The 22,664-nt window shown below is 43.4% G+C and overlaps 1 protein-coding gene across 7 annotated transcripts in view; it reads left to right on the top strand.

Annotated features, from left to right (window-relative positions):
- The window catches only part of GRID1 (glutamate ionotropic receptor delta type subunit 1), a 763,397-nt gene that overhangs the window by 675,975 nt on the left and 64,758 nt on the right, over positions 1-22,664 (top strand). For 6 of the 7 annotated variants that reach the window (XM_087702060.1, XM_087702058.1, XM_087702062.1 and 3 more), the window contains exon 9: positions 13,738-13,839. In XM_087702060.1, the coding sequence (XP_087558186.1) occupies positions 13,738-13,839 (102 nt within the window). The remainder of the gene's footprint in view (positions 1-13,737; positions 13,840-22,664) is intronic. The other variant, XM_087702059.1, reaches the window with a different exon arrangement.

The following is a 22,664-nucleotide window of genomic DNA, read 5'->3' as shown; positions in this document are numbered from 1 at the left end:
TTTCAAAACCAGAGAGCTGAAGATGGGGTAGAAAAGTCAGCAAAGTTCAGAACATGAAGGATTGGTTTTGAGATGTTTCTCTCCACCATCAGCCCAGCATCAGTGAATATTATCATGAAGGATGATATTATGTTGTGTTCAGATAGCTCAGATAACTTATTGCTCCAGAATATAATCTTATTCCAAAGATTTTTACTGGCAAAAGAAACCTATATTAGTGGGCATTAAGGATTTTAGTTTTTATAAATTACATTCTTTGAAAATCTCATTTTCGAACTAGAAACTGAAATGATGTTAGAGGGCTCTGAGAATTCATTCTTCCTGAACAATACTCACCGATCAGTCTGAAAAGTAATTACTCCAAATTTAATTATTATACAAGCTCTTTGTCAGATAGGTAGGGCATGCCCAAAAGAGAGGTTGAAAGGGTGCGTGAAAGTGTACTCATTGACTGTGGCAGCAGAGGAGGGAAATTACACATGTTTTAATTGAGCTCTTCTTAGTCCTGGGATAGGTCAATTAAAGGATGCGACAAGGTGGGCCTTGTCTGCAAATCTCTGTGCTGGCAGTGTAATAAAACCCATCACTGAAGCATCAAATTATAAAGTAGAATATTATCTCTGATGCGTTGCTGAGAAAGAGCTGGAACCTCCTTACAATTCTGTACATTTTCTGCCTCAATGGAAGCAAACGGGGTAAAAAGTGGCCTCTTCTTCAATAGAGAATACTTGTAGCTCAGGCTTAAAAATGTGGGGTCCTTGGTTGTTTTCTTACAGATGTTTCATTAGCCAAACTGAGTAACATCATTTGTGCATTTCCAGCACTTAGGAGGTTACCTAGTTTGGATAATGAAATGTGTGCAAGAAAACAATCAAGCAGGATGCTACAGTTCTCCTCCTCCTCTTCCTCCTCCTCCTCTACCACCACCATCACCACCACCACTACATTACAAACAAAGTTGTTGAGACTTTGGGAAACTGTGCAAAGAAGAGAAAGTAAGATGATTAAAGGCCTTGGGACTAAAAGATATGAAGAATGGTTGCAGGATTTGGGTTTGGCTAGTCTAGAGAAAAGAAGGACTAGGGATGACATGATACTGGCATTCCAGAACTTGAGAGGCTGCCACAAAGAAGAAGGGGTACATTTATTTTCCAAAGCACAAGAGGGCAAGACGAGAAACAATGGATGGAAGCTAATCAACGAGAGAAGCAACCTGGAATTAAGAAGAAACTTCCTAACAGTGAGGACAATTAACCAGTAGAACAGGTTGCCTTCAGAGGTTGTGGGTACTTCATCACTGGAGGTTTTAAAGAAGAGACTGAACAGTCACTTGTCTGAAATGGTATAGGATTTCCTGCAAGGTCTCTTCCAGCTCTATTCTAATTCTGATCTTCAATTGGGTCGAAGATCTATAAAGGACCTTGCCTTCAGAATTGATTTTTTGAAAAAGTTCCTCTGCTCTCCTTCAGAGAAATGCATTTTCTTCCATTCCCCAAGAGTAATGCTTACAGCAGTGTTTCTCAAACTTGGCAGTTTTAAGATGTGTGGACTTCAACTTCCAGAATCCCCTATGCTGGCTGGGGAATTCTGGGAGTTGAAATCCACACATCTTGAAGTTGCAAAGGTTGAAAAACAGTGGTCTAGAGCAGGGGTGTCAAACTCGTGGTCCATTGGCTGGATGCGTCACATGCTGGCTCCGCCCCTGCCCAATTTAGCAAAGGGGGGAAAAGTCCCGATACGTCACGTGATGACACCGTGATAGCATGAGTTTGACACCCCTCGTCTAGAGGTTCTTTCCTGTATAGTTTTCCTCTTTATCCCCACTTCACCAATCTTGTTTTCTTTTTTTCCTAATTATAAACCATTTCTTTAGTTTTGTATTTTGTGAGAAATGGACACTCTAATTGTTGTCTCTGCTATTTGTGTAATTCATCACAACTCGTTTTTTTCTCCTTCTTATTGTGATCTCTCCTTCCTCATGTAGCCCATACTAGGAACACCACAAATGCCCTTCTCTAATTTCTTGTTTTATTTCCATCAGCATTTTGCTGGCATGCTTCCTTTGAAGGCTATATTAATTGAAGCAATTTATTTCTACACAGTTGTACATGACATATTTATAACTCTCCAGGTCTAATTTTTAACAACTTGTGCTTACCTCTGCTTGAATGCTGCTTCTAATCAGTGTATATTGGATGTCACCTAAGACAAGCTGAGGTGACCTCCCCAAGTACTCATGAGCCAACCCCAATTATCTTGCTTTGAGATGCCAGCAGGATTATGATGGCACGCAACATTGTCTTCCTTGCAGCAAGAATTAAAACAAGCTCATGATCCACAACGTTAACCTCACCCTGCTTATCATTTGTGTTGGCCCAATAAATCTCTTTTGTTCCTTTGGTTTAATTTTTTTTTTGCTCGTGCCATAGATTGTAAAAAAATAAAAAAATGGGGTTTGATATAGTGATGTTCCTCACAGTGCACCCCATGTCTTTGATTCTCTTGCTTTGACACGTTGGGTCACGTTGGGTTATTAGCCTGATAAAAGGGAGTAGCTTATCCTCCATGTTCCTCCTAGTATAATTGAATTCTAAGTGCCTAGACTAGAAGTCCGAGATAAAATTCATTTCCTTGCCTACTTTTGGAAATTAAATATAAGCTTGGAAAATCAATATAGGAGAGGTAGGTTCAAAAATAAAATTGTTTCGAGAATGAGGAAAATTGTAGTACAGGTGGCCCTCAACCTATGACCACAATTGAGCCCAAAATTCATGTAAGACGTTTGTCAAGTAAAATTCACTCCATTTTATGACTTTTCTTGCCACATTTGTTAAGTGAATCATTGTGGTTGTTAAGTTATTAAGTGAACCTGGCTTCCCTATTGACTTGGTTGTAATCCAAGAACTAACTGTATTCTTTTATTATCAGTGTGGATTTGTTGGTATCTCTTTATCTCATGTAATTTCTTTTTAAACTATGATTCTGTTTCTGAAGGACCAATTAAATACAACATTCATTTACCTAACCAACCTAAAAAAATGAGTTTTAGACCCTGTTACATTAGATTCCTCTTAATGTGTTTCAGAATCTTTCCTATTCTGAAGATATTTAGATGAAGCTCTGGTATTACATATCATTCAGTCTTGAAGGAGACTAATTGTTTGCCTTCAATTTTCTAGCCCTGATTTTTCTTCTTACTGTGAATGTATTAATATATTTAATTTGGAAGGATAATGCTACCTCAAAATATATTCTCTGACCCCAAATTAAATATATTTAAAGATGATTGTGTCATCTTAACACAAGATGGGAAATTAATGCTTCAGCCACAGTGTGTAATTTTTTTCTTCATTTCTTCAGGTGGCTATTAACTGTTAGCCTTTTGTTGTTTTACTTTTGCTATTTTTCATATATTTTTCTTTCATTTGGAATAACTAAGCCATTGTTCTCCTCCATGTATGGATAGTTACCCTTCCTTTATAATATAATAGAGTTATATTCAAATATGCTTCAAAATCTTCAAAATGCTGAAATTCTATTTATAAGAATTAAAGGACAGAGGTAGGGTAGGGTAGGGTAGGGTAGGGTAGGGTAGGGTAGGGTAGGGTAGGGTAGGGAGGAAGGAAGGAAGGAAGGAAGGAAGGAAGGAAGGAAGGAAGGAAGGAAGGAAGGAAGGAAGGAAGGAAGGAAAAGATTAAATCAGTTACTAGCCATGCATGTTTAAATGTAAATCTGTTGAAATTGAGGAATCACTTCACAAATGTAGGAACTGGTGAAGTAAGTTAGAGTGTTTCCCTCACATTATTTGTGTTTCAATTAGAGAGAAATTTCCATTTACGAGTTCTGGTATATCCAAGAAGGTAGGGTATTCAGTAGCAGCAACAAAAGCTTACTAAGAGAAAGTGTTGTTTAAACCTATTTATTCTAATTGGTGTCTTCCTTAACCTGAATCATGAACAATATGGGTATTAAAAAGTATGGTCTTCAGTTTTTGTCAATGATCACCTGCCTTTTAATCCCACAAGGTGGGAGCAATTAAAATTAGTTGTGTGAGGTCATTTTGGTTTTTGCATAATTTGGAGTTTTAGCTGTTTCAGAGCCCGAAGGCTTTAAAAACTCCAAAATCTGACCCAGTTTAGTTCTTGGCTGTACCCGCTTTGGGAATGCAGGTGTGTATGTGCCACAGAAAGGTTGGTACACATCACACATTGACATACAATATGTCAAGCATCCTTGATGTGAAAGGGTAGAAAGAACCCACTTATAAATCAGATAAGGTATTAAACATTCTATTTTTAATATTATTAACTTTTCCCTCCTCCAAGAAAAACTACATATGGATAACTCCAAAGGATTCAGTACCAGTACATAACCTGTGTCACTTATTTCTGTTAAAAATGTAGAAAATTGGTTCTACTTCAGGATGTGTCTTTTTCTCATACAGTTCAGCAGCTGAACTCAGAGAGTGAAATAGAAATACAGATTTCAATCTTCACTGTGTCTTGCTGAAATGGCTTTTCCGGTATATGTCATTCTCACTTTGACCTGAACATCCTTTTCACCTGTCTTTTTCCCATCATATGCCTTGATATGCCTTTTAGGAACCTCTAGAAATCTCTACAAATAACATAAAGTTCCCATATCATCAAATGACATTCATTTATTTAGCATATTTATATCCTTGCCTCCGTCACAGAAATGTGGCTCTGGTTGGCATAAACAATAACTACAACAAAATCTCCATCACAGTCTAAAAACACCCAACCATATGGAAAAACATATGAGATGCAATAAATAAACAAATAAACAAGATAGATAGATAGATAGATAGATAGATAGATAGATAGATAGATAGATAGACAGACAGACAGACAGACAGACAGACAGACAGACAGACAGACAGACAGAGACAGACAGACAGACAGACAGACAGACAGACAGACAGACAGACAGTATTCAGAACAATGTATAAAATAATATAAAACTGACCAAAATCATTTTTGGTCATTGAGCAAATAAAATACAATCAATAAAATAACACAAAACTAAACAGTACATTCTGAAAACAGTTGGTCTTATAATCTCAGAACTTTAAAAGTCATCATCCAGAGTAATGGAGTAAAGAATAAATACTGCTATCTCCTGGCTACCATATTTTCTGAACAATGTCTGTTTATAAAATGCATTCTACCATTGGCAAGAGCAGTACTTTGTCATCATTCAATTTAGAAGCTATATCTGGCTTCACAAATCTTGGGAAAAGGGAGAGCTAATATTGGAAAGCAGAGAAGAAAAACAAAAGCTATAGCAATCTTATCGAATTGCCACAGGACATTCTCATTTCATTTAACCAAGCCAGAAATTAGTTTTTCAGTGATCTTGACAGACCAGTTGTCGAAAACAGGTCTATCTGCTTGCAAATTCATTGATCCTACAAACCACACACGGCTTGCTAGAAAGTTAACACATTTATGAAGAAATGGAATGGCTGGTAGCTCAAATTTCTCAAAAATGTAAAAGGTTTTCTTTCTTTCTTTTTTACTTATTAACCTTATCTGCATTTTTTAACAGACAGTACAATGTTTCTCTGCCTACATTATTTTTTGATCTTGTTTGCTGGCTGGTGTGAAATAAAGGGAAACAATGCCTTTGAAAAAATATTCTTCTCTTCAGACTTTGTTTATGAAGCCATTTTTGTATGCAAAGAAGCAAACAGTAGCTCTTTTCTTAATTTCGAATGAAACATAACAGAGAATTTACCGGTAACTTAAGCTTGCTGAGTTCCAACACTCCTTTGCAAAGTCCCAGTTTTGGAATAAAATTGTTTGGAACAACTGGGTCTTTATTTTTTTTTTAAGTTAAGGAAAGATTCCCTATGTTCAAGGAGGGGGGGTGGGATAACATTAGATGCAAGACTTTCTGGAGCCCAAGATGTTTTTGTGAGACCACCTGCTGCCACATACCTCCCAGTAAAATCCCACAGATTGGGCCTCCTTCAGATGCAGTCAGCCAAACAGTGTCAGCTGGCGGGCCCTCAGAGGAGAGCCTTCTCTGTGGCTGCTCCGACTCTCTGGAACCAGCTACCCCCGGAGATCCGGACCATACCCACTCTCATGGCCTTCAGGAAAGCTGTAAAAACCTGGCTGTTCCGGCAGGCCTGGGGCTGTTGACCTCACTGTTGAGGTCCAGCCCCGATTAGAATGAATGTATGAGGGTGTTGCTGTTTTTAAACTGTTTTCTTTTTATCGTTATGTGTTTTTTTTTCTTATATTTTTTGTAAGCCGCCCAGAGTCCTTCGGGATTGGGCGGCATATAAATATACAAAATAAATAAATAAATAAATAATAATAAATAAATAAATAAATAAATAAATAAATAAATAAATAAATAAATAAATAAATAAATAAATAAATAAATGCAATAGGTAATATGGTTGGAGAGAAAGACTGAAAGGACTCCCTCCCCCCAATCTTGGGAATGACAAGACATGTTATTATGGCACAGTGGAGAAGATATGGGTTTTTTTCTATAGACCAATACGGGCAGTAATAAATCTGGATATGTACTTGGCTTCAAAACAACTTCTTATTAATTCCTGCTTTAACTACAATGAATACTTTCAGTAAACATGACCAATATACATTAGCCTTAAGCTTCCCTTCACCTAGTGATATAGACGTTTCTCTATCAGTGCTGATCCACTGGAGAACCAAGAGGTGCTTTTTCTAAAAGGCAACTGGACTTTCTCATTTTTTTCCTTTGAAAACATTTGGCTTCTCATCCAAGAAGCTTCTTCCCTTTGGCAAAAGCACTTCTGGGATAACCATGACCTGGATGATTGAGAATCTCCACAGACATCCACTGGAGAAGTTTGTGAGTTTTTGTAATCATCTAGATTACTCAGAACCCATCAATGTTTCTCTCTTCCTTAAATCCTTCCTCCCTCCCTCCCTCCCTCCCTCCCTCCCCCCCCTCCTCCTCCTCCTCCTCCTCCTCCTCCTCCTCCTCCTCCTCCTCCTCCTCCTCCTCCTCCTCCTCCTCTTCTTCTTCTTCTTCTTCTTCTTCTTCTTCTTCTTCTTCTTCTTCTTCTTCTTCTTCTTCTTCTTCTTCTTCCCCTTCTTCTTCCCCTTCTCCTCCTCCTTCTCCTCCTCCTTCTCCTCTCCTCCTCCTCTTCCTCCTCCTCCTCCTGCTCCTCCTCCACTACCACCACCAACAACTCCTCTTCCTCCTCCTCCTCCTCCTCCTCCTCCTCCTCCTCCTCCTCCTCCTCCTCTTCTTCTTCTTCCTCCTCCTCTTATTTTTCTTCCATATCTGTCATCAGACATTGGTAATCATGTCGGCAATCCTATTTTTTGTCAACAGCCGCACGAAAAAGGTCTCATACTCTTACCCACACTGATTAGCTTAAGAAAGTACTTTACCTATTTCATGATCACCCTACATGAACAGGCAGCTTATGGACTGAAAAACAATGTTCAATCAGGGTTGCTCGGAAATCCTATTGTGAGACATACCTTCAAGAAGGTGCACTTATGCATATGTTCTAAATAAACCATGCATCACATGGACAAAAAAAAGAAATAGAGTAGCATAAGAACAGTAAGAGTTTAAAGCAGATGTCTTCCAACCTCAGAGTTCCTTCATGGTAGGGTTAAGATTGAACAAAACTGGCTGCAGGATTTTTTTTGATTGGATCTTATAGCTTGTGGTGTGTAAACCCCCTGACAAATGAAACAGCTAATACAGAGGGTAATACTTGATGAATTTATATTGAACTGAACATCCAAACCATAAAACATTTTAGAGGTTGCCCAGTGTTCCCTGTAGTTCAGTCTCCTTGAAGGAGGTCACAGGAGACTGGCAGTGTTTTCTGTGATATACGGTTTATTTATACCTTCCTCCTTGCTGATCATAAGATGAAGGATTTATATGAAGAGCACTCCTAATAGACTCCTGTTCCCTGCTGGAGATCTTCAGGGAACAAAGTCAGTTTTCTTTTCTTTAGAGATAAGAAGTGATGTGTTTTTTCCCCCCAACTATACATTATGTGGTTGGTTGCACAGTGAGCCAGATGTTTAGACTGGATGGAAATGTTGTCAGTGCTTAAATTTTCTAAATGCTGTCTAAGGTTTTTGGGAATAGTTCCCAGTAAGTCCACACTGGGACCATCATGGCCAATTTATGCCACAATCTTTCCACTTTGATTTTTAGACCTTGATACTTTCCGATTTTCCTCAATTCTTTGTCTCCTGTTCTACTATCCCCTGGTATTTCCACATCAACTATCCATAGTTTAGATAATTGATGTGGCAATGATCAGTTTGTATTGCAAATTTCAGAGTGAAGATTTTAATTTTTGATTAATTAATTAGTATGTATTGCTATTATTGTTCACTGCATAGTTAGCCAGATGTTTAGACTGGATTTGGCATTTTTATCCACCTATCCAGTCTTTCTCAATGACCTGGGATAGACAGAACAACATCTGTGTATTGTTCGGATGGTGTTAAAGGGCTCATTGCAAGATGTAAGCTGTTCCAAGGAAAGCTGCTTTTTGCAATTGACTGATGATGCAAATGAACTGGCAGCTGTGATTCCACATTGTTGTATATTTAATAATAATTATGTACACCACTATGTGAAATCACAGCTGGTGTCGTGCCTTCATATGCATCAAGCTCTTATTATTTTTAGGAAGATGTGTTCAAATTTTAGGACAATGCATTGAGGGATAAAGAAGCATATGGCAGATGCTGAAAGTTATTATTTTTGCCTCATGGAATAAAAAGTTCTCAGAAAGGTGAAGACTATAACATTTTATTTGGATATAGATTGCACGCGAGTAAGAAAGTTGGGAGCTGCCTATGATGGGACTTGAAATCTTCTGAAGAATAGGCTTCTGTGTTTCTTTGAGACTAGCTAGTGGAGTATAATTGTATAATCACAAATCCTGCTTTCATTGTGTTAGCTAAGAATCATCACTGTGGTACAAGTCTTATATTGCTTTTGTTCAGTTGTAAGTCATGTCCAATTCTTCATGATCCCATGGATCATAGCTTACCATCCTCCCCATCCTCCACCATCTCCTGGAGTTTGCCCAAATTCATGTTCATTGCATCAACAACACTATCTAAACCTTTCATCCTCTGCTATCTCCTTCTCCTTTTGCCTTCCATCTTTCCCAATATCAGGGTCTTTTCCAATGAGTCATCTCTTCTCATTTGGTGGCCAAAGTATTTGAGCTTCATCTTCAGGATCTGTCCTTCCAAAGAACAATTGGGGTTGATTTCTGATTTGATCTCCTTGCAGTCCAAGGGGCTCTCAAGAGTCTTCTCCAACAACCCATGAGTCTTATGGAGCATACAGGTCATATGATTGGCTTAATATGTAGCATCTTAAGTAATATCTGCCATTCAGGGAGACTTAGTGAGATTCAACTGTCTGCAATTTATTTATTTTATTTTATTTATTCAGTTTGTCAAATGTGTACAAGATAACAGGTATAAGTATAAACATGGACATGAACAAAGGAAATAAGTACAAATAAAGGGGGACAGTAGGACAGGGATGGTAGGTACGCTGGTGAAGTTCATGGTAGACAGTTTATGGTTGAAGCTGTGGGTGTTAGAGGATGTAACAACGCAGTCAGGTAGAGCATTCCAGGCATTGACCACTATGTTGCTGAAGTCGTATTTTCTGCAGTTGAGTTTGGAGCAATTTACCTTGAGTTTGTATCTATTGTTTGCCCAAGTATTGTTGAGGTTGAAGCTGAAGTAGTCATAGACAGGTAGGATGTTGTAGCAGACAATTTTGTGTACTGTGCATAGGTCAGATTGTAGGCGGTGTAGTTCTAGGTTTACCAAGCCCAAAATTTCGAGCCTGGTGGCATAAGGGATTCTATTGTGAGCAGAGGAATGGAGTACCCTTCTTGTGAAATACCTCTGGACCTGCTCAATTGTATCAATGCCCGATGTGCAGTGTGGATTCCACATTGCATGGAATTGGGTATTCTACACTGTCTGTAAGATAAGATCCAGGGGTGATCCAACCCTGACACTAAATTGCATGGGCTAAAAAAAGCCAAATAATTTGAGTTTGCTATTAATCCTCAATTTGTCCCTCACTGGGGTGGAAAGTAGTCTGGATTCCTAAGAGGAGAGGGAAGGACTCCATTGCAGAGGACAAAGATGCAGCAAAGCTTAGATCAGGGAACTCAGACTTTGGCACATTTAAGCGTTGTGGACTTCAATTCCCAGTATTCTGGGAATCAAAGTCCACAAGTATCAAAGGTGCCAAAGTTGGATACCCCTGGTTTAGATAGTTTGGTCAGGAGAAAGAGAGTTAAGATGCTTCTCCCTATCAATTCTCAGACTATATCTAAAGGTAAAGGTTCCCCTCGCACATATGTGCTAGTCGTTCCCGACTTTAGGGGGCAGTGCTCATCTCTGTTTCAAAGCCAAAGAGCCAGCACTGTCCAAAGACATCTCTGGTCATGTGGCCGGCATGACTAAACACCGAAGGCACATGGAACACTGTTACCTTCCCACCAAAGGTGGTTCCTATTTTTCTACTTGCATTTTTACATGCTTTCAAACTGCTAGGTTGGAAGATGCTGGGACAAGTAACAGGATCTCACTCCATTACATGGCATTAGGGATTCGAACTGCTGACCTTTCTGATCGACAAGCTCAGCGTCTTAGCCACTGATTCTGGTTTTAATTTCAAAAGTTGTAAGTGTCAAAAAAAAAAAAAGATCAAATATAGCCATGTGCAAAATATGAGGACAAAATAAGACTAATCCCAGTCCAGACCTGGTAAGCACAGAATACTCTTGCATCCTAATTTTAGATTCAGGTTCATTGCACAAGGCGTTTAATACTCTTGCTAGTCTTAATTTATGAAGTTAGTTCATCATATTACTTTTTATTTCCTTTCCCTCTCTCTTGCTTTTATCCTCTGCCCACAGAAACAAAGGTAGTCGTGTGGGCCATATTCCATAGTGAGGCCTTAAATTTCATGGTCTTTCCTACTGTACGATTCTATTCCTGTAGCAAAATTTCTCTGGGGTGACATTGTTATGGTTTCCAATTTATTTTCCTTTCAATTCTTTGATTCTATAATTTGCATTGCAGTAAAGCAACATCACCTTGGGAGTGTGTGTGTGGCACAAAGCCTGTGTTGTACCGTGAACCCAGATTAATGCTACTGATGTTTCCAATCAGTTTTGATGGAATAACGAAGCACTGCCTTAAAATGAACAAATGCATTTTTTATGGGAACAAAAATGAGGAAATGAAGTCCTATCAGTAAGAAGTGCTTGAGAGATGCAAGGCACTTCAATGTGATCACTAGCAAATAGTATCTCACAGTGGCATTTCTGATACTGTAAATAGAGAGGAGTACAATGCTTTTATGTAGTTTAATCACTTAAAATTGCAGGTAAATAGTCGCTTGCTGACTTTGTCTTGGCTCAAAAGCTAAGCCGGGGACTTCTGTAGATCACCATGGAATAGCATGGTTCTGCGATAAACCAGGAAGTTGAAACAGCATTCCAGAAGAACTTAGCTTTGTTGTTGTTAGTTATGAAGTGGTGTCTGACCCATCGTGACCCCATGGACAACATTCCTCCAGGTCTTCCTGTCCTCCAATATCCTCTGGAGTCCATTGAAGCTCACGGCGACTGCTTCAGTGACTCTATCCAGCCACCTCATTCTCTGCCATTCCCTTCTTCTTTTGACCTCAATCGTTCCCAGCATTAGGCTCTCTCTCCAGGGAGTCCTTCCTTCTCATTAGGTGGCCAAAGTATTTGAGTTTTCTCTTCAGGATCGGGCCTTCTAAAGAGTCAGGGTTGATCTACTCTAGGACTTACCAGTTTGATCACCTTGCAGTCCAAGGGACTTGCAGGAGTCTTCTTCAGCACCAGAGTTCAAAGGCCTCAATTCATTGGTGCTCAGTCTTTCTTACAGTTCAACTTTCACAGACATCCATTGCAACTGGGAAAACCATTGTTTTGACCATACACACTTTTGTTGGCAGGGTAATGTCTCTGCTTTTTAGTATGCTGTCTAGATTTGCCATAGCGTTCCTCCCCAGGAGCAAGCGTCTTTTAATTTCTTGGCTGCAGTCCCCATCTGCGGTGATCTTGGAGCCCAGGAAAATAAAATCTGTCACTACGTCCATTTCTTCCCCATCTATTTGCCAGAGATGTATGTGCAGCAGGTTAGTTATGTGTGTACAATTAGGAAAGCTTCATGGATTTGTTCATGTGACTATGAAGAAGAAAACTTCAGTTGTCTGATAATGGCATTACTACTGTAGATGCAACTCCTGGTCAATCTTGGCTGATTTCTAGGTTAGCTAAGCCCAGCAACATCTGGTTAATGTTGGGATAGAAGACCACAAGGTGATTCTAATATCACTTTTCTCCTGGCCAAAAAACTATGGAAAGTCATCATGCGGCTTTTGGATTTGGGAGAATTTTGCATATTGTGGGCACAAAATATTTATCGCAAACTCAGATGGGTCTTGTTGATATGTAATCTGAATTGAACTACCATATTTTTGGAGTATAAGACACATTGGAGTATAAGATGCACCAAGATTTTGAAGAGGTAAATATTAAAAAAAAGTTTTTCCACTGTAGGCCTCCCAAAACCTCTTCATGCCTCATTTTTTTTTGTGTGAAAAACAGGGCATGTGTAGGCTTTGGGAGGCTTGTAGAGTGTTCCTGGGGGCTGGGGGAGGGGCAAAAATGAGCAAACAACAGCCCGTTTTTTGCTTGTTTTTGCCCTCCCCAGCCCCCAGGAGCACTTTGCAGGCCTCCCAAACCCTCTACACATCCATTTTTGCAAAGTTGGCAGAGTTTCAGGAGGCCAAAAATGCTGTATTCAGTGTATAAGATGCACCCAGATTTTCACACTTTTCTGGGGGAGAAAAGTGCATCTTATACTCCGAAAAATACGATATCTTCCTGTCCTAAAAATATACATTTCCAATTAACAATTGAAATTAAGAACTGGTCAGTGGAACTCATCGTTACTAATATCAATAGGGACATAGTAGAACCGAAAAAGTTCTATTGATATATAATCTGAGTGAATAAACAACACCACATTGTCTGTGTTTCTTCATTACTCAGTCACTTATAAAATGAATCACCAAGTCAGAGCTCAAAGTTTTTAATTCTGGTTCTCAGACTTCTGGAATATTCTCTGGCCTGCTCCTTGTTTTGTCCCTGTTTTGTATGCCACAGAGATACTTTAGAGAAATATACATTACTTTCCCCTCATTTCAGTTATCAGGCCTGCAGCCATCTTTTCTTTGGGATCTTTGGCCTGACACACTTTCCATTATTCTACTATACATTTTCTATTGTGGGAAAATGGGAAGGGGGAATCATAAGGAGTTAGATGATATGTAGCCATAACCAAATTCTTTCTAGAAAGCCAAGGTCATCCTTTGTCTTTGCACCTCTGCACCTGACCGGAATTGGATGGATGGAACTGCCAGCATGGCAGTGGGAGATTGGACCATGTGATGGACTTGTGGGTGTGCGGGCAAGATCTTGAACTTTCAACTGGGTGGGGAAAACTGGGAAGCTTTCAGATTTGGGTTTTCCCGATATGCCAACATGGTTCTCTTAATAAATTGGAACTTTGAGCAATACTTTGCCTTGGACTCTGATTTACTTTTGGATGCTATTTGGAACCCTGACAGCAGTGTTATTTCCATTTGCAGTTGGCAACGTGGGACTCGAAGAAGGGGCTGAATGGAAGCTTGCAAGAACGGCGTTTGGGCAGCGACCTACAAGGATTAACACTGAAAGTGGTGACTGTCTTGGTATGACCATGTTTGAACAGAGGAAGCAAAATGTTCAGAAATTATACTTGCTAGTATCTTTTTTATTTTATTTTTTAAAAAAAGAATTCAATTATCTGTTGTCATTTTATAGAATGAGATGTTGTGTTTTTTTCCAAGGTGAGACTCAAGAAAGTAAGACTTTGAGGTGTACAAGATCTTGCAATGGTTGTGGGCAGCATATATCTGTATCATATATTTATTGCTAGATTTATATTTCACTCTTTCCCCAGGATTTCTAGAGAAATTTGCAATTTTAAAATGCTAGAGCAAAAAATAAACATTATGAAAAAGCAAGCGAAGCATTAATGACCACATTGGTGGCTGGTGATTTGGCATGGGCGTTCTTTCTTAGCATACATTTCCACTCAGGATCTGCTGGTCCTAAGACCTCAGGAGATGTGAAAGCAGGAAGAGTGAATGCAAATGCAGTATTAGTCCTTGTCGTTAGAGTTGAGCTAAGAAATAATTTCAGCAGATGCGCATCTTCTGCAGGAGTATTCCAGCATTTCTTGAATATCTTCTGAATATGTCTGATTAGCAACTTTATCTTGGAGACCACAGCCTGATCAATGCCTACCTGCCTTCTTGATAAATTTTGTCTCTCTTTTACCCCTTAAGGTCTTCAGACATGTTGCTTTGAAATAAGATTTAATTCTGCTTTGAGTGGGATACCATAAATGAAATGGAGAAGAGTTTTCATTCTATCCATGGTGTTGTGCAGTGAAATAGCACAAAACTGCAAGCATCTGATCAGTGGTGGGATTCAAATAATGTAACAACCGGTTCTCTGTCCTAATGGTTTCTTCCAACAACCAGTTCACCAAACTGCTCAGAAAGTTAACAACCGGTTGTCCCATAGTGGTACAAACTGGCTGAATCCCACCACTGCATCTGACCCCTTCAGTTATGGCAGGAGATCTGTGGCATCTAATGATTAGATTCAACTGCAAGCAAGTTTTTTTTCTCGCTCATTTGACAATGGCAGATGGAACTTAGGTTGATTCACATGAACATTACACTTTTCAAATTATAACCCTAGTATTAACCAACAATGTCTTATTTAGTCAATCCTGCTGGCTTTAACCTCAGCACAATAGTTAAGACACTATTATAGTAGTTATAAATCAATATTAGCATAACTATGCTGTAAAGTCTATATAAAAAATTCTACATAAAGATGAGAGAAATTTATGCAGGGCTCGTTTCTTTTCCCCAGATCTGCAAGTGCGGAGATGGGGAGTCTGTTTCAGAATTTCCAATACTTCATCAAATCTCCTAATATTTCTCTTGTGTTTTGTCCAGTTTCTGGACGCTGATCAAAATAGAGGAAGAACTGCACTCAAAACTCAAATGTCACCTTGCTGAGCTGAGGTGGTGCAGTGGTTAGAGTGCAGTACTGCAGGCTACTTCAGCTGACTGCTACCTGCAGTTCAGCAGTTCAAATCTCACTGGCTCAAGGTTGACTCAGCCTTCCATCCTTCCGAGGTGGGTAAAATGAGAACCCAGATTATTGGGGGCAGTAGGCTGACTCTGTAAACTGCTTAGAGAGGGCTGTAAAGCACTATGAAGTGGTATATAAGTCTAACTGCTATTGCTATTTAATCTGGTGATGGAGTCCTTGAGTAGAAAGAACAAAAAACCATCAGTGGTGTACATTCCCTACCAATGTTGGGGTTGAATTGCTTTCATATTTTCCTAGAGGACAATCAGAATTTCTCAAGAAAAAAAATGTGTTGACTGGGAAGAAACACGAAGCAGTAAAAAAAAAGGCATCTGTACCCTTTTATCTTTTCATTGCATAATTTTCATTCATATGTCAGCCTGTCTGTGCAGTTTGCCTGCAAAATTGCTCTACAGACCCTGAATTTAACTGATCCCCAAAACTGGACCTCCAATAATTTTGCTTCCCATCTCACCATTCTTGTGTATGGCTGGTGACAGGATCAGGTTCAGGTGTTCCTGAAAGGAAGAAAGACTCCAAGAATGAAAAGTGGACATTTGTTCCATTTCCATTTATTGAATTTATAGGCTGCCCAATCCCGGAGGACTCCAGGCGGCTTACAGAAATAAGAAATATTAAGAAAAGATTAAAAGAAATAAAACACAGCAAATTAAAAGAAACACAACATGCACCCAGTCTAAGCGGGGCTGGACCTCAGTCAAGAGGTCAACAGTCCCAGGCCTGCCAGAAAAGCCAGGTTTTGATAGCTTTTCGGAAGGCCATGAGAGTGGGTAGGGTCCAGATCTCTGGGGGTAGCTCGTTCCATAGGGCTGGAGCCGCAACAGAGAACGGTGCCTCCCACTTCCACCTCTTCCAGCCGTCGCAGAAGGATACCATGGTCGATGGTATCGAAGGCCGCTGAGAGGTCAAGGAGCACAAGGATAGAGGAATGACCTCTATCCCTGGCCTGCCAGAGATCATCGGTCAGTGTGACCAAAGCGGTTTCGGTGCAGTAACCAGGCCTGAAACCAGACTGAAAAGGGTCTTGGTAATCTGCTTCGTCCAAGGTCCGTCGGAGTTGGAGGGCCACCACCTTCTCAACAAGCTTCCCTAAAAAAGGGAGGTTGGAGACTGGACGATAGTTTTTAAGAATAGCTGGGTCCAGAGAAGGCTTCTTGAAGAGGGGTCTCACCACCGCCTCCTTCAGAGGTTGTGGAAAAGATCCCTCCCGCAACGAAGTGTTTGTAATTCTCTGGAGCCAGCCTTGTGTTACCTCCCTGCTGGTCGAAACTAGCCAGGAGGGACACGGATCCAGTAAACAGGTGGAGGCACTCATCGCTCCCATGGCCTTGTCCACTTCATCAGGAGTGACAAGCTGGAACTCATTCCAGAAAGTCTGAACAAGGCCCTCCCTCGGCATCTCCGCTGGTTCTGTCCAAATGGAGTCCAGGTCTGTCCGAATCTGAGCGATTTTGTCCGACAGAAACTGAGCAAACTCCTCAGCTCATCCCTGTAAGGCATCCCCCATTTCCCCCCCTTTCAGGAGGGAACGGGTTATCCTAAACAAGGCAGCTGGGTGAGATTCTGCGGATGCAATAAGAGCGGAAAAATGCGCACATTTTGCTGCCCGTATCGCCACTAAATAAGTCCTAGTAAAGGCTCTTAGTAGTGTTCGGTCAGATTTGGAGTTGCTAACCCTCCAACGTCGCTCTAGATGTCTCTTTTGGCGCTTCATCTCCCGGAGTTCCTTGGTAAATGTGGAAGGTGCCCTCCTGGATCCACTGCCGCGGAGAGGCCGCAAAGGCGCAATCCGATCTAGCTCCTCAGTCACCGTTGTATTCTAGGCGGCGACCAAGGACTCTGTCGGATTGCGGGCAAGAGAGTCGGGTATCTCCCCAAGCTCCTTCTGAAATCCCAACGGGTCCATCAGGCGCCTGGGGCGGAACCACTTAATCGGTTCCCCCTCCCTGCGGTGGGGGAGTAGCTTCTGAAAATCAAGCCTCAACACGAAGTGATCTGACCATGACAAGGCTGAGATCTCTACTCCCCTTAACTCAAGATCACGTCTCCACTGCCCTGAGAGAAACATTAGGTTGAGTGTGTGTCCTGCTCTATGAGTCGGACCCTGAATTACCTGGGTCAAGTCCATGGCTGTCATGGAAGCCATGAACTCCTGGGCCCCATCAGAGTGTTCGCCTAGGGACGGCAGAAGTCCCCCAGTACTAACAATCTGGGGAACTCAACCGCCAACCCGGCTACTGACTCCAGAAGCACAGGCAGGGCTGTTGTGACGCAGCTGGGAGGTAGGTATGTCAAAAGCAAGCCCACTTGAACCCCTAGGTCCAACTTCAAAAGAAGGGACTCACACCCCACAATCTCCGGAGCAGGCCTCCTGTGAGGAGCTAATGATCCTCGGATAATAATTGCCACTCCCCCACCCCTTTTATGGTGTCGTGGTTGGTGGAGCCCTTCCGGGCACATTTCTGAGAGGGGGACTCCTCCCTCAAGGCCCAACCATGTTTCAGTAATACATGCCAATACTCGTCAAGTCCCGGACGAGGGGAGCTTTATGAATCACAGATCTGGCATTTAGCAGCAACAACCTGAGACCAGGGCCCTGGCTTCTCTTGCTACCCGGTCCTTGAGTTGAGCTTACAGGGCCGGAACGAGGGATTGCTGTGACGTAGCGAGCCCTCCTTCCCCGGTAATGGCTAGCCCTGTAACTCCTGTCGTACCTGCCCCTCCCCATCATGACCGGGATGCTCTGGCCCGCCCCCATCCCAATAGACCCCCCTCCCATGGCCCACACTCTTCCCGGCAGGCCACATCTATCACTCATTCTAGGACGAGGGGTAGGCCTGGGCCCCCCTACCACTTCTGCTTATGCACTCAGTGGAGGAGTCACCAGGCCGTGCCCTCAGTCCTCTCAGATGTATTCCCAGTCATTCTCTCATACATACCCCACTATAGTCAATTAAAAACATACAAAAATACAATAGCATAATAATAAAAATTAATTAAAATTAGGTTGGTTCATTCATCAACAATCACACCATACACACTCCATACACAGAAAAATTGTGCAGATCTTAAAAATTCCCCTCAAGTGGGTTCATGCAGAAAATGGAGGTCGGAACCAATGATAATGAAAAGGGGAGAGTTCCACAGTCCCTGTTGAAAGAGATGTGAGCAATTTATGTTGCTCATGGTGTTCTCAGGAGAACATAGAAGTGTTTTGCTCATGTCTAAGCTTTAACAATTTCTTCTAATCGCCTGGACTTTTTGGGACCTTCCCAAATACATAAGAGGGGACGAAGGCTACTCCCCCTTCTATATATACTCTTTTATAAGATCTACGGACGCTGCGCAAACTTTTAAATGGTATGCTGAGTGCATGGGATTGAATGTGTGAATTGGATGATCCCACTTTTTATTACCCTATGACTCTTGTATTTTATGTGTTTTAATTATCACGTGGGGACTGCTTGAGTGTATAAATGAGTGTGCTTGATTCGGAGGACCTGCCGGGAGTTGCGGGGGCTATGGGGGTGGCTGAGGGGGCCAAAGACACGGGAGAGGGTCGGGGTATTGCGGTCGTGACAGGGAGGGGCAGATACGGCGGGGACTCTAGGGCAGGCCATTACCGGGGAAGGAGGGTTCGCTACATCACAGAGATCCCTCCTTCCGGCCCTAGGAGTCCCACTCCAAGACCAGATGGTGTAAGTAATCAGGACCCTGGTCTCAGGCTGTTGTCGCTAAATGCCAGGTCTGTTGTACATAAAGCACCTCTCGTCCGGGACTTAATTTTAGACGAGAGGGCAGACCTGGCATGTATTACTGAGACCTGGCTGGGCCCAGAGGGAGGAGTCCCCCTTGTAGAACTGTGCCCAGAAGGATTTCAGGTGCTGCATCAGCCGAGAGCCCAGGGAAGGGGTGGGGGTGTGGCCGCTGTTATCCGGGAGTCGTTAGTTCCTCGTAGGGTCCCTGCTCCGGAGATTGTCGGGTGTGAGTCTTTGCTGTTAAAGTTGGACCTCAAGGGTCAAGTGGGTTTGCTGCTAACGTACCTGCCTCCCAACAGCGTTGCAGCAGCCCTCCCCTCGCTCCTCGAGTCAGTAGCCGAGCTGGCAGTTGAGTTCCCTAGGCTGATGGTCCTGGGGGACTTTAATCTGCCGACGCTCGGTGAAAACTCTGATGGGGCGCAGGAGTTCATGGCTTCCATGACAGCCATGGGCTTGACTCAAGTAATTCGAGGCCCAACCCATTCGGCGGGACACATGCTTGACCTTGTATTTCTCTCGGAGCAGTGGATGTGTGATCTTGGTCTGAGGGGGAGTGACATCGTACCCCTGTCGTGGTCAGACCATTGCCTACTGAGGCTCGACTTCCGGAGGCCAAACCCCCACTGTAGGGAGGAGGAACCGACCAGGTGGTTCCGCCCCAGGCGTCTTATGGAGCCAGTAAGGTTCCAGACAGAGCTTGGGGTTATTCCTGATACTCTCACCCACAGTCCGGTAGAGACTCTGGCTGCTGCGTGGCACTCGGCAGCGTCAGAGGCCCTCGACCGGATTGCGCCACTGCGGCCCCTCCGAGGCAGCGGATCCCGGAGACCACCTTGGTTCACCGAGGAGCTCCGGGAGATGAAGCGCCGGAGGAGATGCCTAGAGCACCGTTGGAGGTCCGATAAGTCCGCATCGAACCGAGCAATGGTAACCACCTGCACCAGGGAATATACTAGGGCACTTAGGGCAGCTAAAAGATCACATATAGCCTCCCTGGTTGCGTCCGCTGAGTCCCGTCCAGCCGCCCTGTTTAGGATAACCCGCTCCCTGTTGAACAAAAGGGAGGCGGGGGAACCCTTGCAGGGCAGAGCTGAAGAATATGCCCAATTCTTAGCGGACAAAATTGCTCGGTTTCGGACGGACTTGGACTCCACACCTGCAGTTCCAGCCGAGACTCAGAGGGACCAAGTTCAACAGCTCTGGGTTGAGTTTCAGGAGGTTACCCCCGGGGATGTGGACAAGGCCATGAGAGCTGTGAGTTCCTCCACCTGTGCTTTGGATCCGTGTCCCTCATGGCTGGTTTCTAACTGCAGTGAGGTGACACGAGGCTGGATCCAGGCGGTAGTAACCGCCTCCCTTCGGGAGGGGAACTTCCCCGCCGCACTGAAGGCGGCGGTGGTGAGACCCCTCCTGAAGAAGTCATCCCTTGATCCAGCTGTCCTTAATAACTACCGCCCGGTCTCCAACCTCCCCTTTCTGGGGAAGGTTGTTGAGAAGGTGGTGGCCTTCCAGCTCCAACGGTCCTTGGAGGAAGCAGACTATCTAGACCCCTTCCAGTCAGGCTTCAGACCCGGTTACAGCACTGAAACCGCCTTGGTCGCATTGATGGATGATCTCTGGAGAGCCAGAGATGAAGGACATCCCTCCATCCTGGTCCTCCTTGACCTCTCAGCGGCTTTCGATACCATCGACCATGGTATCCTTCTGCGAAGACTGCGGGAGGTGGGAGTGGGAGGCACCGTGTTACGGTGGTTCTCCTCCTACCTCTCGGACAGGTCGCAGTCGGTGTTAGTAGGAGGGCAGAGATCGTCCCCAAGGCCCCTAAAATATGGGGTGCCGCAGGGTTCGGTCTTATCCCCCCTACTATTTAACATTTACATGAAACCGCTGGGAGAGATCATCCGTAGGCACGGGATTAGATACCATCAATATGCGGACGATACTCAATTGTATCTGTCCGCCCCGTGCCAAATCAATGAAGCGGTTGACGTAATGGACCGGGGACTCGAAGCCGTCATGGACTGGATGAGGATTAACAAGCTTGTGCTCAACCCAGAAAAGACCGAGTGGCTGTTGTGTTTTCCTCCCAAAAATTCGGCCATTAATCCAACACTCAGGCTGGGGGGTCAAATTCTACACCCCTCAGAGAGGGTTCGCAACTTGGGAGTCCTCCTGGATCCACAGCTGTCATTCGACCATCATATAGCAGCTGTGACCAGGGGGGCATTCGCCCAGGTACGCCTGGTGCGCCAGTTGCGACCCTACCTGAACCGGGAGGCTCTCACAACAGTCACTCGGGCCCTCGTGATCTCTAGGCTGGAATACTGCAATGTGCTCTACATGGGGCTGCCCTTGAGGAACATCCGGCGACTTCAGCTAGTACAGAACGCAGCCGCGCGAGTGATCGCGGGTGCACCCCGATTCACCCGCATTACACCTATCCTCCGCGAGCTGCGCTGGCTACCTGTCGATCTCCGGATGCGCTTCAAGGTGCTATTGACCACCCATAAAGCCCTACATGGCAGTGGATCTGGATACTTGAGAGACCGCCTTCTGCCAATTACCTCCCTACGGCCTATAAGATCTCATAGGTTGGGCCTCCTCCGCATCCCATCGGCCAGCCAATGTCGGCTGGCAACCACAAGGAGGAGGGCCTTCTCAGTAGCGGCCCCGACCCTTTGGAACGAACTCCCCGTAGAGATCCGTACCCTCACCACCGTCCAGGCCTTCCGCACAGCCTTGAAGAACTGGCTCGCCCGTCAGGCCTGGGGATAAGGACCATTACCCCGCCCGAATGTTGTATGCATGTTGCGTATTATTTTATTATGTGTTGTCGTCTTAGTACTGTATTGTATTGTATTCCCCTCTCCCTGGTTTCTGTGAGCCGCCCTGAGTCCCCTCAGGGAAAAGGGCGGCCTACAAATAAAATCAATTCCAATTCCAATTCAGTCTTCAGTTTTTAAACATCTATGGTTGCGTCTACTATGCCTAGCATAGAAATGACTATTGAAAACCACTTCGATCTCAATATGTTTTCCTTTTTTGTCAGAATTGTATACTTCCACTGATTTGTTTATGTCTACTTGTTATGTCAAGGGACATAGTGGCTCAATGGCTAAGATGCTGAGCTTGTCGATCAGAAGATCGGCAATTCAGCTGTTTGAAATCCCTAGGACTGCCTAACAGAGTGAGTTCCTGTTACTTGTCCCAGCTTCTGCCAAACCAGCAGTTCGAAAGTAGAAAAATAGGGACCACTCTGATGGGAAAGTTAAGAGCGTTCCATGCACCTTTGGAGTTTAGTCATGCTGTCCACATGACCACGGAGATGTTTTGGATAGCGCTGGCTCTTCGCTTTAGAAACAGAGATGAGCACCATCCCCTAGAGCCAGAAATGACTAGCATCTTTACCTTTGCTTACTTGTTATGTCAAACACAAGCTGACAGCAGATGTGTGCCGGCAGTGTGAGGAATGCATGCTTCCTTCAGATCTTTATCTGCACTTTCTCTCCTGTGCGTCTCTTGGTTTTGGATCTTCCTTCAGATCATAGTTTAAGCTAATTTAGGAGCTTCTCCTGAGATTTTTT

Source organism: Thamnophis sirtalis, unplaced genomic scaffold, assembly GCF_051295495.1.
Source record: "Thamnophis sirtalis isolate CommonGarterSnake01/CBP01778 unplaced genomic scaffold, rThaSir2_p1.2 scaffold_15, whole genome shotgun sequence".
Lineage (NCBI taxonomy): Eukaryota > Metazoa > Chordata > Lepidosauria > Squamata > Natricidae > Thamnophis > Thamnophis sirtalis.
This window is presented reverse-complemented; position numbering and strand designations above follow the sequence as displayed.